This window comes from Cebus imitator, unplaced genomic scaffold (genome assembly GCF_001604975.1).
Source record: "Cebus imitator isolate Cc_AM_T3 unplaced genomic scaffold, Cebus_imitator-1.0 Scaffold352, whole genome shotgun sequence".
In the NCBI taxonomy this organism is placed as follows: domain Eukaryota; kingdom Metazoa; phylum Chordata; class Mammalia; order Primates; family Cebidae; genus Cebus; species Cebus imitator.
Genome location: NW_016107667.1, coordinates 57,289 through 69,051, shown reverse-complemented (window position 1 = coordinate 69,051; position 11,763 = coordinate 57,289). Strand labels below are relative to the sequence as shown.

General features: G+C 37.8%; 1 protein-coding gene across 1 annotated transcript in view; it reads left to right on the top strand.

The window, feature by feature from the left end:
• Positions 1-11,763, top strand: part of LOC108287688 (collagen alpha-1(I) chain-like) — a gene marked incomplete at its 3' end in the record, with an annotated part of 218,343 nt that overhangs the window by 152,170 nt on the left and 54,410 nt on the right. Inside the window, exon 5 of the mRNA XM_017506236.2 lies at positions 10,658-10,793. Within this exon, the coding sequence (XP_017361725.2) occupies positions 10,658-10,793 (136 nt within the window). The remainder of the gene's footprint in view (positions 1-10,657; positions 10,794-11,763) is intronic.

Sequence of the window (11,763 nt, the reverse complement as noted above, 5' to 3'; positions counted from 1 at the left end):
GAGAATATTAGAGGTAGCTTTCAGGGACTGGTGATAGTTTATTTTTGTTTTGTTTTAAAGAAAGCCTTTTAGTCTCCTCTATGGCTTGGATTTGTATCTCTAAAGCCTCCTCCTCTTTGGGTTTCTGTGGCTTGCATATGTGTAAAATCTGACTCCTAAATTGGAAATTGGGTTGTGAATTAAACGCACGACAGCAGGTCACAGGAACAGGCACCAGGTGATGAGCCAGAATGTAGTTCTGGACAGGTAGCCAGCATGTTGCCGTTAGTTTGAGGAGAGGCTGGGGGCAGGCAGTGTGAAGTGATTATCTACCACCATGCAGCTGTTAAGGGAGGAGGGAGAGTATGCAGTGTTAGGAGAGAAGGCAGCAGAGAGCAGAGAGCTTCCATTACAGACAGGCAGGGCAGAGTCTTCACAGCTCTTTGGAAAGGAGACTGTACTGTCAGACTCAGTGGTCACACAGACCCAAGTATAACTGGATGGCTTTTTCCCTTAGAACGGTGTTTGACTTAGAAATCTCTCACTCATATCTGTATCTGACTCAGAGACGTGTCTACCAAGAGGACAAAGAGTATACAATAATTGATGAAAAATTTTAGGCATTTGGAGGAAAAGACAGCGAGCCTGAGCTTGTGCCTTATAGGAAGGGCTCTCTGTTCACTCTCAGATGGTTTGCATTCTATAACTGGATTTGGACAGAGTTTCTATTGGATCAGGACAGATGTCTTAAAAGAACCGGGGTACTACTATTCAAGGATGTGGGGAAGAAGCCAGCAGACAGTGTAGCGGAACCTGTGTTCAGATGCCACTCACTAGTTCTGTTAGCCTTGGCAAGTCACTGAAATCTACTGAGTCTTATTGGGCATAGCTGTAATTCCAGCTACTCGGGAGGCTGAGGTGGGAGGATTGCTTGAGCCTGGAAAGTTGAGGCTGTAGTGAGCTGTGATCATACCAGTGCACCCCACCCTAGGTGACAGAGCAAGACCCTGTCTCTTAAAAGAAATTTCCTGAGACTTGGTTTCTTAAATCTCTAAAATAGGAATGATAATAATAGCCAACATGTTCAACACTGTGTGCCATACACGCGTTTACTCTTCACAGCTACTCTATTATTATCATCCTCATTTTCCTGGAAAGGAAACTGAGGAACAGAATGATAGAGTAACCTGCCCAAGATTCCACAACTCCTTGGCAGTGAGCAAGGATCTAAACATAGGCAGACAGGGTTTCTACGCTCTCAACTTTTCCCCTCTCCTGCCTCTCTAAACCTGGCACAGAGAAGCATTCAGTAAATGGTAGTTCTGGGAGCAGAATGGGGAGACAGCATCGAGAGTTCTCATCTTTGTAACTGCACTAAGCAAGAAAAGAATAAAGTTGACTTAGAATTGGCTCTATTTATGAAACTAACTAGAGGTGGATAAATAGTATAGATTCTCTTCCATTTCTAACTTATGTCTATACATAGACAATTCCAGAATGACTTTTAAAAGGTTTTAGTACTTTTTGGCTTCTTAAACTTAAATCTGAAATCAAATAACTTCAAATTAGTGCTTTGAAAAGTAAACATACACAGTGTGTATTGTGTGAGTATATGTGCAGATACTATTCAATATCTTGTAGCTTACCCTACTTGAAAGCTGTTGTTTTCATACCTACTTTCATCAGGCTGGTACTTCACAGATAAGCTGCAAAAAGCATGTTTTTAGCAAATTCTGTGATTACTTTTCAGTGTATGAAATTGTGTTTGATTTTGTTGAAATGTCTGAGTACATTGACCTAGCAAAGAAGGCAAATAATGGACAAGCCAAATTCTGCAAGTAGACAGTTATTCATGTTTGAATTAACAGATTAAATAATGATAAAAAGGAACTCTATAATTCATTTTTTCTTTTTCATTTACAATATAACACTAACTTTCCAAACTAGACTTTCAGAACAGTCTGTGGGTTTTTTTTTTTAATTATTATTAACCGATGGAAGCCTTTAGATACCCCTTTTAAAGAAGGAACAGATGATAAAAAGAAAAGGAAATGGAAATCATCTTAAATATTTGTGCCATTCTTAGCTTACACTTCTTATGTAGACATAAGGTAATAACTTTGCTAAACTTCCTGACCAAACGTCCTACCAAGTTTCCTGAAAGTGTTTGAAATAATGGCATTTGTATATATGGGGTCTTATATATTATATAATAAAAATATATAATATATCTTTATATCTTTATATATTTACATATAATTATATGTATATATTATATAACATGTAATATATAAATATATATACACATTTATAATACATTACATATATATATATTTTTTTTTTTTTTTTTTTTTTGATTAATATTTTTTTTTTTTTTTTTTTTTTTTGGAGACAGAGTTTCACTCTTGTTGCCTGGGCTGGAGTACGATGGTGCCATCTTGGCTCACTGCAATCTCTGCTTCCTAGGTTCAAGCAATTCTCCTGCCTCAGCCTCCCGAGTAACTGGGATTATAGGCATGCACCACCACGCTCGGCTAATTTTTTTTTTTTTTTTTTCATAGAGATGGGGTTTCTCCATGTTGGTCAGGCTTGTCTCCAGCACCTGACTGCAGGTGATATCAGGCTCCCAAAGTGCTGGGATTACAGGCATGAGACACCGCGCTCCACCAGGGTTATATTTTTCACATTGAAAAAAATCATGGTTTTAATATACTTGCCCTTTTTTTGGTAATACCCTATCCAGAGATGTCTTAGTTCTTGAAACCCATGAAAAATAGACCATGGTGTGTTATACTCACTTTAACACTAACCATGGCAAATTATAAACTAATCAGATTTGAGTAATACACATCTTTCATCTATGAAACACAGAATTGACCCAACATGAGTGTGTAATTTTTCAATAGGTTGGCTATTTTTGTTAATAAAATCTTTGATGTGTTTCTTGGAAGTGAGTAGCCTACATTTTTATGAGCATATGTACATTTTATTGTGGAGAATGGGGATCATAGAACTTCTAGTTATAGTTCTGACGACCCAAAGTGTGCACATTAAAAGTGCAGAAAAGTATTCCTGGGGGAAAATGGGGTTCACACAAGGTTTAGTCACAAACCTAAAATAACTGAAGACTTGTCAAGGAAAATGACATCCTGGAAAGCGCAGAAATATATGTCACTGTCTTAAAAGAGATTGTGGGGGCAACTTTAAAATAATTAAAGATACTGTGAGTCAAATCTTGCTGAAGTATAATGTAGATGAAGGAAACTCTGCTATTGATTCCTATCCTTCAACCACAGCTTTGATAAAGAAGACAAATATTTGATATTTGTTATCTAGATACACGATTTATATAACAGTGAATTTAAAACATCCATGTTTTATCAAAGGAATAATGGCTTTAGAGAGTTATATTGATTGTTTGTACAGAAATTACAACAAAGTTATGATTATTCCATTTTTCAGATGTTGTACAAAGTATGCAAAAGAAAAACGTAACATAGTTGCTTTAAGGTATTGCTAAAAATTAAAAAGTTGTCAATTTTATAGAACTTCAGAGTTTGAAGGATAAACTCCACTTTCTTTGCCCAAAGCTACATCAGGAGAGCCACATTTGACGTGTTTACTTTCTCTCAATTCTCTTGAAAAAGTATAGTATCTTTTTCTGGGGTAGAAATTCCATAAGGACACTTTTTTGCATGACAGTTTACATAAAACCATAACAATGTAAATAAAATCATTATTGTAAGTACACTATACACACATATTTTAGATGTACATATCTCCTTGATAAATTGTAGTTAAATTATTGTGTTCTAGATTCTGTTTTCCCTTTCCCAAATAATATTAAAAAATTCAATGTGGATCCTATTCAGGATGCTGCAAAGAAAGCAGCAAATAAATTTAAATTTATTATCAAATTCAAAATTTTATCCCAAGAATGGTTTCCAAATCACATTTATTAATTAGGTGATATATGTGTTTCATGATACAAAGGCGTTAAAAAGATCACCATGGATGCAGTAAATTGTGTTTTATAGAACATGAGAAGCTGATTCTGAGCGCTCTCATTCTTCTAGTTCTCTATGCACCCTTGCTCATTATGTCTGTCTTTGTGTAATGTCCTTCCAACTTTCTTCTATCCATTTAAATTGTACTCAGAGTTTATAATGAAGACCCCAAATGAAAGGGGTCTTAGTGATTATGATCAGCATTTTACAGATGTCAGAATGAAGCTTAAGAGGGGTGCCCTGACAGAGGTCATACAGTAGTGTGTGGCAGAACTAAGGGAAGCATCTCTGGATTAAACTCTGCTGCTTTGTATAAATAAAAACAAATATGAGAAATCTTAGCTTTTTCTTTAAGACTCAGTTCCAGTCTCACTCCAGTAGGAGCCATTGACCCCTAAGGGCACTGGCTGGAATCCAGGCTACTTTGTACACTTGCTGAATGAACATAAAGAGGTTTCACCTCCATGTATTGGTCTATTCTTACACTGCTATAAAGAACTACATTAGACTGGGTAATTTATAAAGAAAATAGATTTAATTGGCTCATGGTTCTACAAGCTATACAGCCTTCTCCTTCTGGGGAGGCTTTGGGAAACTTACAGTAATGGTAGATGGTGAAGAGGAAACAAGTATGTATTCACATGGCCGGCAGGAGAGAGAGAGAGAGAAGTGTTACACACTTTCAAACAACCAAGTCTCATGAGAACTCACTCACTATCACTAGAACAGCAAGGGGGGAATCTGCCTCCGTGATACAGTCACCTCCCACCAGGTTTGTCCCCCAACACTCGGGATTATAATTCAACATGAAATTTGGGTGGGGATACAGTACCAAACCATATCACTCCGTTTTCTCAGTGTCTTAATTAGCAAAATGGAGAACATAACGCTCCCACTTCATAGGGTTAGTAAAGGCCTTAAACAAGTTAATATTTATGAAGCATTTAGAGTAGTGCCAGGTCATAGTAAATGCCTAACAAGCATTAGGTGCCATTATCATAATTGTCCTTATTAATAACTTTTCACTCTTATTTTGTATTTTTTATCAATACCACCCAAGTAGCAATTACTCCTTTTCTAGCTGCTTTATGTAAGATGTTATTTTATTCCAGTTTTCTCTACCCAACTCATGTCATATCAGGGCAAGGACTATGTTCTCTGTTTCTTTTATATATCTCCATAGAGGCTAACACGATGTTTGATGCAAAATAGGAATTCTGTAAATAATTTTCTTCCTGCTGGTTGATTTTAGATAAATAGATTTCTAATAGCTGCAGCTCTGGCCAGTGTTTACATGTTCTCAAAGAAAATGCCAATTACGATGTTAGCAACATAATATGCCAGTGTTTTATATTTAAAAAGCAAAGACCACTGTATCATCATAGTGTTTGAAGTTGCATAGAAAAGTCTGGAGAGTACATGTTTGGGATGGTTTTAGGATTAGTGAGTAAGAGGATAGGTTATTTTGTGTCACTACCAGAGGCATTATGTTAGAAATTATTGTCTGTCTTCAAACTGTACATTGATACCATAATGATATGAATAGTATTACTCTAAGCCCTGAATTCTACACATTTTACTAAGGCATTTTTAATGCAAATTCTTGGCTAGACATCAGAATTGCTTCGTGAGCTTTTACAAATCTCAATATTCACACCATACTTCAAAACAGTTAACTCAGAATCTCTGGGTAACAGTATTTATTAAATCTGTCCTCATGGTGCCACTAGGCAGCCAACTTGGAAAACTACTATGCTAGAATGTTAAATTGCAAGAATATCGTTCTATGGCATATTCACCAAAGGTAGGGTGTTATAAAAATTATATAAGTTTTATAAGGGTAGCAACTTATAAAATTATGTCAAATAATGTGTCGTATAGACATTGACTCATTTTCGAAGAGGGGTTTTGAGGAACCAGGAGGCATTTGACCATGAGTCCTGTTACTAAGGCTTTGTCACACTGAAACCTTATTCTGTTTGATTTGTTCCCCTTCCCACGGGACTGTGGCTAGGGCTTGGTTTTCCTTTTTTGGCCAGGCAGACTCCTGCAGACTTGTCGTTTTCCATACACTGGATCCCTGCTTCATGCCTGACCAGAGGGGAGTGGCAGTTCCTGAGTCACACTATTGAGTCTCATTGGGCACTCTGTAATTTTCCTGGGACTCTTTTTTTCTCCCTAACCTTGTGATTTCTCTGGCTTGGTGATTTTTGTCTCAGGATTCAGCTTAAAAATGTAGAGTCTTGCATGAGAAAAAGGACATCATTCGGATAGGTCAAAACATAGATTTGTTTTTCTATATTTTAGACCAGTTATGGCTTGCTCTGAAGAACTTTATACTGTAGAATATTCTGTTGCATTTAGTTAATGTGAAATATGTGTTATAATTTCTGTTGTCTTTTTTTAGTCTTGCTCCTGAATAATTTGTATTAGAAATTATTTCGTCTTTTCTTTTTTGCAATCTTTACCCTTTCTCTATATTCAGAAGACATTTATTGAGGATCTGTGATATGTCAGACACTGTGGCAGGTGCTTGGGATCTAAAGATTAAAAGTGGTGTCCCTCATGGACTACTTGGGGAGATGGTCAAGAGCTGTGATAAAGGGATGTATGAACTGCTGTGATATCACAGAGGGAGGACACTTATCCACACATGGGGCAAGAGCAGTGAGGGAGGGAGGGGCAGTGAGGGAGGGAGGGGCAGTGAGGGAGGTCTTTGAGGACTGGGCCATGTCAGATTGTCTTTGTATCATTAGGCCTAGCATAGTAAGTGACTTCTCTCAATGTTTGGTGTTAAACAGAGGCTACATTGAGCCTTGCCTAGAAGAGCACATAGAAATTAGCCTAGCAGAGAGCAAGGATTGGTGGGAAGAGAGCAAAAGTCTGGGACCTGTTGAAAGCAGAGCATGTGCTTAGAGGTGTGAATGAGGGTGGCTCAGCCACTAGTGCTTGAGAGTGATGGCATTGCTGGTTCACAAAGGATGGTAAGTGTGTACAGGGAGAGCGGGTGGGGGTCAGATTGTCCCAAACCTTCTAACTGATGTTAAGAAGTTTGTATTTTTCTGGAATCTGATGGGAGCCATTTAAGGAGGTTGCACAGGGATTGACATGATCATATATGCCTTTCAGAGAAATCATTTTGGTAGAACAAGGAGTGAGATAGGGGACAGAGAAACCTGTGAAGAGTAATTGTGATATGCCAGGGGAAGAATGACAGGAATCTAGAACCATTTAGGAAAATAAAGTCAAATCCTTACTTTGTACCACACAACAAAATAACATTCAGAAACATTAAAGATGTCAATATGAAAACAAAATAGTAGAGAGAAAACATGGGAGAATATTTTTAAATCTCAGGGACTGAGGAGTCTTTTCAAAGAAAAGCGAGACCAAAGGCCAAAATACATGCTTGACTATGTGTAAGGTATTAGATGCTAGAGGGATGTGGATTAGTAGACCTGATTTGTGCTTTTAAGGAGCTTAAGAAGTAAAGAAAGTTAAGAAACAGAACATTCCAAATGCCTTGTGCTAAGTGCTATGTTGGAGTTAAATAAAAAATTCAGTGGAAACCTATAGAAGCAGCTACCTGGGTTTGCCTGGAGGTGGACAAGAGAGGCTTGAAAAGGCAGAAAGTGAGCCAAATCTTCATGTAGGACCTGTCAGGTGGTTGAGACCAGTGGAAGAGAGAGAGCATTTTATAGAGAGGGTACAGCTTGTACGAAGATAGAGGAGGGTTCATTTGGTATTTTTGGTGTGCATAGTGCAAGAAGATGGGCAAAACATGGGGGCAGGAAGTGCTGAAGCTGAGGTTGGAGAAGGCAGTGAGAGGCAAAGTTTATCCTTAATTTTATCCTATAGGCCAGTGCCATCAATAGAGCTTTCTGTGATGATGGCCATGTTCTGTTCTGTGCTGTCCAATATGGTAACCATGAACCACATGTGCTGTTGAGCATGTGGAATGTGGCTAGTGCAATTGAAGAACTGAATTTTTAATTGTATTGAATTTTAATTAATTTAAATTTAAATAACCACTGTGGCTAGCAGCTACCAGATTAGACAGTGCAGCTGTAAACATTATGGGGTTGGCTGGGTGCGGTGGCTCATGCCTGTAATCCTAGCACTTTGGGAGGCCGAGGTGGGTGGATCACTTGAGGTTAGGAGTGGCCTAACCAGCCTGGCTAACATGGTGAAACCTTGTCTCTACTAAAAGTACAAAAATATCAGCTGGCTGTGATGTCAGACACCTGTAATCTCAGCTACTTGGGAGGCTAAGGCAAGAGAATCACTTGAACCTGGAAGACGGAGGTTGCAGGTTGCAGTGAGCCAAGATCACACCATTGCACTCCAGCCTGGGTGACAGAGTGAGACTCCATCTTAAAAAAAAATGGTGTCATTGAGAGTATTTTGAAGGGAAATATTAATAGCGTGAACAAATTTATATTTTAGAAAGATCACTCTGGCAGGCGGGAAGAAAGTCAAGAGTTATGAGAGCCCACTGCTTTCAGATAGGGTACTAGGTGCTGTCATATGTATTGGGCCATTTACTACTCACAGCAACTTTAAGGTATAGAAGACATGGTATTTCCATTTTATAGACAGGAAAACTGGATCTCAAAGAGAGTAAATCATTTGTCTACTGTCATAAAGGCAATAAATGAGAGAAATTTAAAATTTAACTTTCTATTTCTGACAATGCTTTTAGTAATTTTTTAAATAATAAACTTATTTTTTAGAGAAGCTTTAGGTTCACAGCAAAACTGGATAAAAAGTACAGAGTTGCCATATGCCCACTATCCCTACACACAAAAAAACCTCCCCTACTGTCAACATCCTGCCTCAGAATGTGGTACATTTGGTACAATCAATGAGCCTACATTGACACATTATTATTACTCAAAGTCCGTAGTTTACAATAGGGTTTACTCATGGTATATACATTCTATGAGTTTGGACAAATTTATAATGACATATATCCACCATTACAGTATCATATAGAGTAGTTTTGTTCCCTTAAGAATCCTCTGTGCTCTTACTGTTCATCCCACCTCCCTCTTTAACCCCTGGCAACCACTGATCTTTTTACTATTTCCATAGTTTTGCCTTTTCCAGAATGTCATACCGTTGGAATGATACACTATGTAGCCTTTTCATATTGGCTTCTTTCACTTAGTAATACGCATATTAAGTTTCCTTTATGTCTTTGCCCGGCTTCATAGATATTTCTTTGTAGTGCTGAATTAACATTCCATTGTCTAGATGTACCACATTATCCAGTCACCAACTGAAGGACGTCTTGGTTGCTCCCAAGTTTTGGCAATTATGAATAAAGCTGCTATAAACATCCATGTACAGGTTTTTTTCAGACATATGTTTTCAATTTACTTGGATAAGAACCAAGAAGTACAACTGCTATATCATATGGTAAAAATATGTCTAGTTTTGTAAAAATACTGCCAAACTGTCTTCCTAGGAGGCTGTACCATTTTGCATTCCCACCAAAAATGAAAGAGAGTTTCTGTTGCTCTGCATCCTCACCAGCATTTGTTTTCAGTATTCCAGATTTGGGCCATTCTAATGTGTGTAGTGGTGTCTCATTGTTGTTTCAGTTTGCAGTTCATTAATGACATATGATGCTGAACATCTTTTCATATGATTATTTGTCATCTGTGTATAATTTTTGGTGAGGAACCTGTTTAAGTCTTTTGGCCATTTGTTAATTAGGTTGGTTTTTTTATTGTTGAGTTATTTATTACTATTTCATATCTAGATATACCTAAGATAATTACCTCATTAAAAAAAGAGAAGCATCCTCTGATAGCTCAGCTTGGAGCTGACCTGTTCACAGCTAGGTCATTATGTTCTCGTTTTGAACATAAGCAATTCACAGAAAATCAACATTAAACAAGACCACTTTACAAATGTGATGTTATGAGGCAAAAACAAGACCACTCTGTATCATACGTGAACACAGACAAGACTAAGAACATGATGCAAACCACAAAGATGACCAACCTCCCCCTCCATGCAAACAGAACTGCTTTTCTGCCAATCACAGATTTAGCCTCACCCCATTCCTCATGCCTCTTAAGATTAAAACGATAACAACAACAACAAACTAAGATACTCAGTGAAAAGATTACCTCTACTTTGTGATAACCCCAAATGCAGAGGCAAAGGACCTTTTGTTGAAACTTCTGAATAGGACTGGGGAGTTTCCCAGGCAAACCTGATCACCTTGCCCTCTGAAATAACCTTACATAAGCCTAAATATTTTAACAAGCTTCTCCTGACATCCTTTTACTGAGATGCCTCCCATTTTCCCATGGCAGTTGGTCTTCCTTGCTGCAGACAGTTCCAATAAACCTAACTTTGTTCAACTGCAGGTTGGTCCTGGTGGTTTTTCGTCATAGGCAAAAACCAATCAACAAAATCAAAGCACATCAAATACTATAGCAGCGATTCCAGCAGGTCACTCTTTTAACAATAATGGTTTAAATAAGTAATTTCCCTCTAGCAATAAAAAGTGAAAAATTACATAACTTACTGAGAGGCCAAACAGCATAGAAAATCTTAACATGAAATAAAAATGTTTAGAAAAAACCGTGATGCCACGATAGGAAGGACTTTGTTTCGTTGTTGTCTTTGTAACAGCTCTCCTTCCTTTCTTGCAGGGGTCATGTCTGACCACCAGTTTGGTAACCAGTTTATGTGCAGTGTGGTGGCCTCTCATGTGAGTCACCTGCCCACAACCAACCTCAGTTTCGTCTGGATTGCTCCACCTGCGGGTACAGGCTGTGTGAATTTCATGTAAGTACCCAAAGTGTCTGTAGTATGTACAGAAGGCAGATACTTAGGACCTCTCATGGGGATACATATAGAATAACTATTTAAATGTTTTATTTTGACAGGTTTAATATTAATTAAAATCACTAATTTTGTTGTCAAAAAAGGTAAACACTTTTTTAAAAAGTAAATTTAGCAGTTTATTTTTGCATATTTATGTGTACCTCCAAAGGTCTACATTGGATTTTAGGTGACAAAAATGCACAATAAAATAAAAGCCAGTGAATTGGTGGGAAGGGAGAGTAGGAGACGTGGGGTATAGGGAGAAGTTGTTCAAAGGGTACCAAGTTTCAGTTAGAAGTAAGTTTGGAGATCTGCACAGCATGGTGATGATAATTAATAATAATGTATTGCATATTTCAAAATTGCTAAGAGATTTTAAACATTCACATCATAAAAACATGATAGGTGAGGTAATGGATACGTTAATTTGCTTGATTTAAATCATCCCAAATGTAAACATACATGAAAACATCACATTGTGCTCCATAAATATCTGAAATTCTTTGTCAATTTTTAAAAGACAAAAATAATTGAATAAATCAGGGCAATTGGAAAATGAATGTTTAGAAAATATGGTGAAAATGGGTTACAAAGTGCTATAAGGCCCTATCTACCTTTTAGAAGAAGACCACAAACTTAGCTTTGAGCTTTCTCGCCATTAGTGCCAAGAGGAAAGTGGGATCAGTTAGGAGATTCCTGGTGGCCAGGAGTCAGGTACTCTATAGGACCCTAACAACTCTCCCAGGTGCTTTCATTTAGAGGAAACTAAAGGATGTTCTGAGCAGTGTTCTCAAACGCATCCTTAGATAAACACTGCACCATGGTTCCAAGGCTGTGACGTGTGACATCTCTACCTCTACCCCTAACCCTACCCCACAGTCACCATGCCTCATCCTTCTTATTTACGGCTCCTTCCCCGCCACCCCATAGC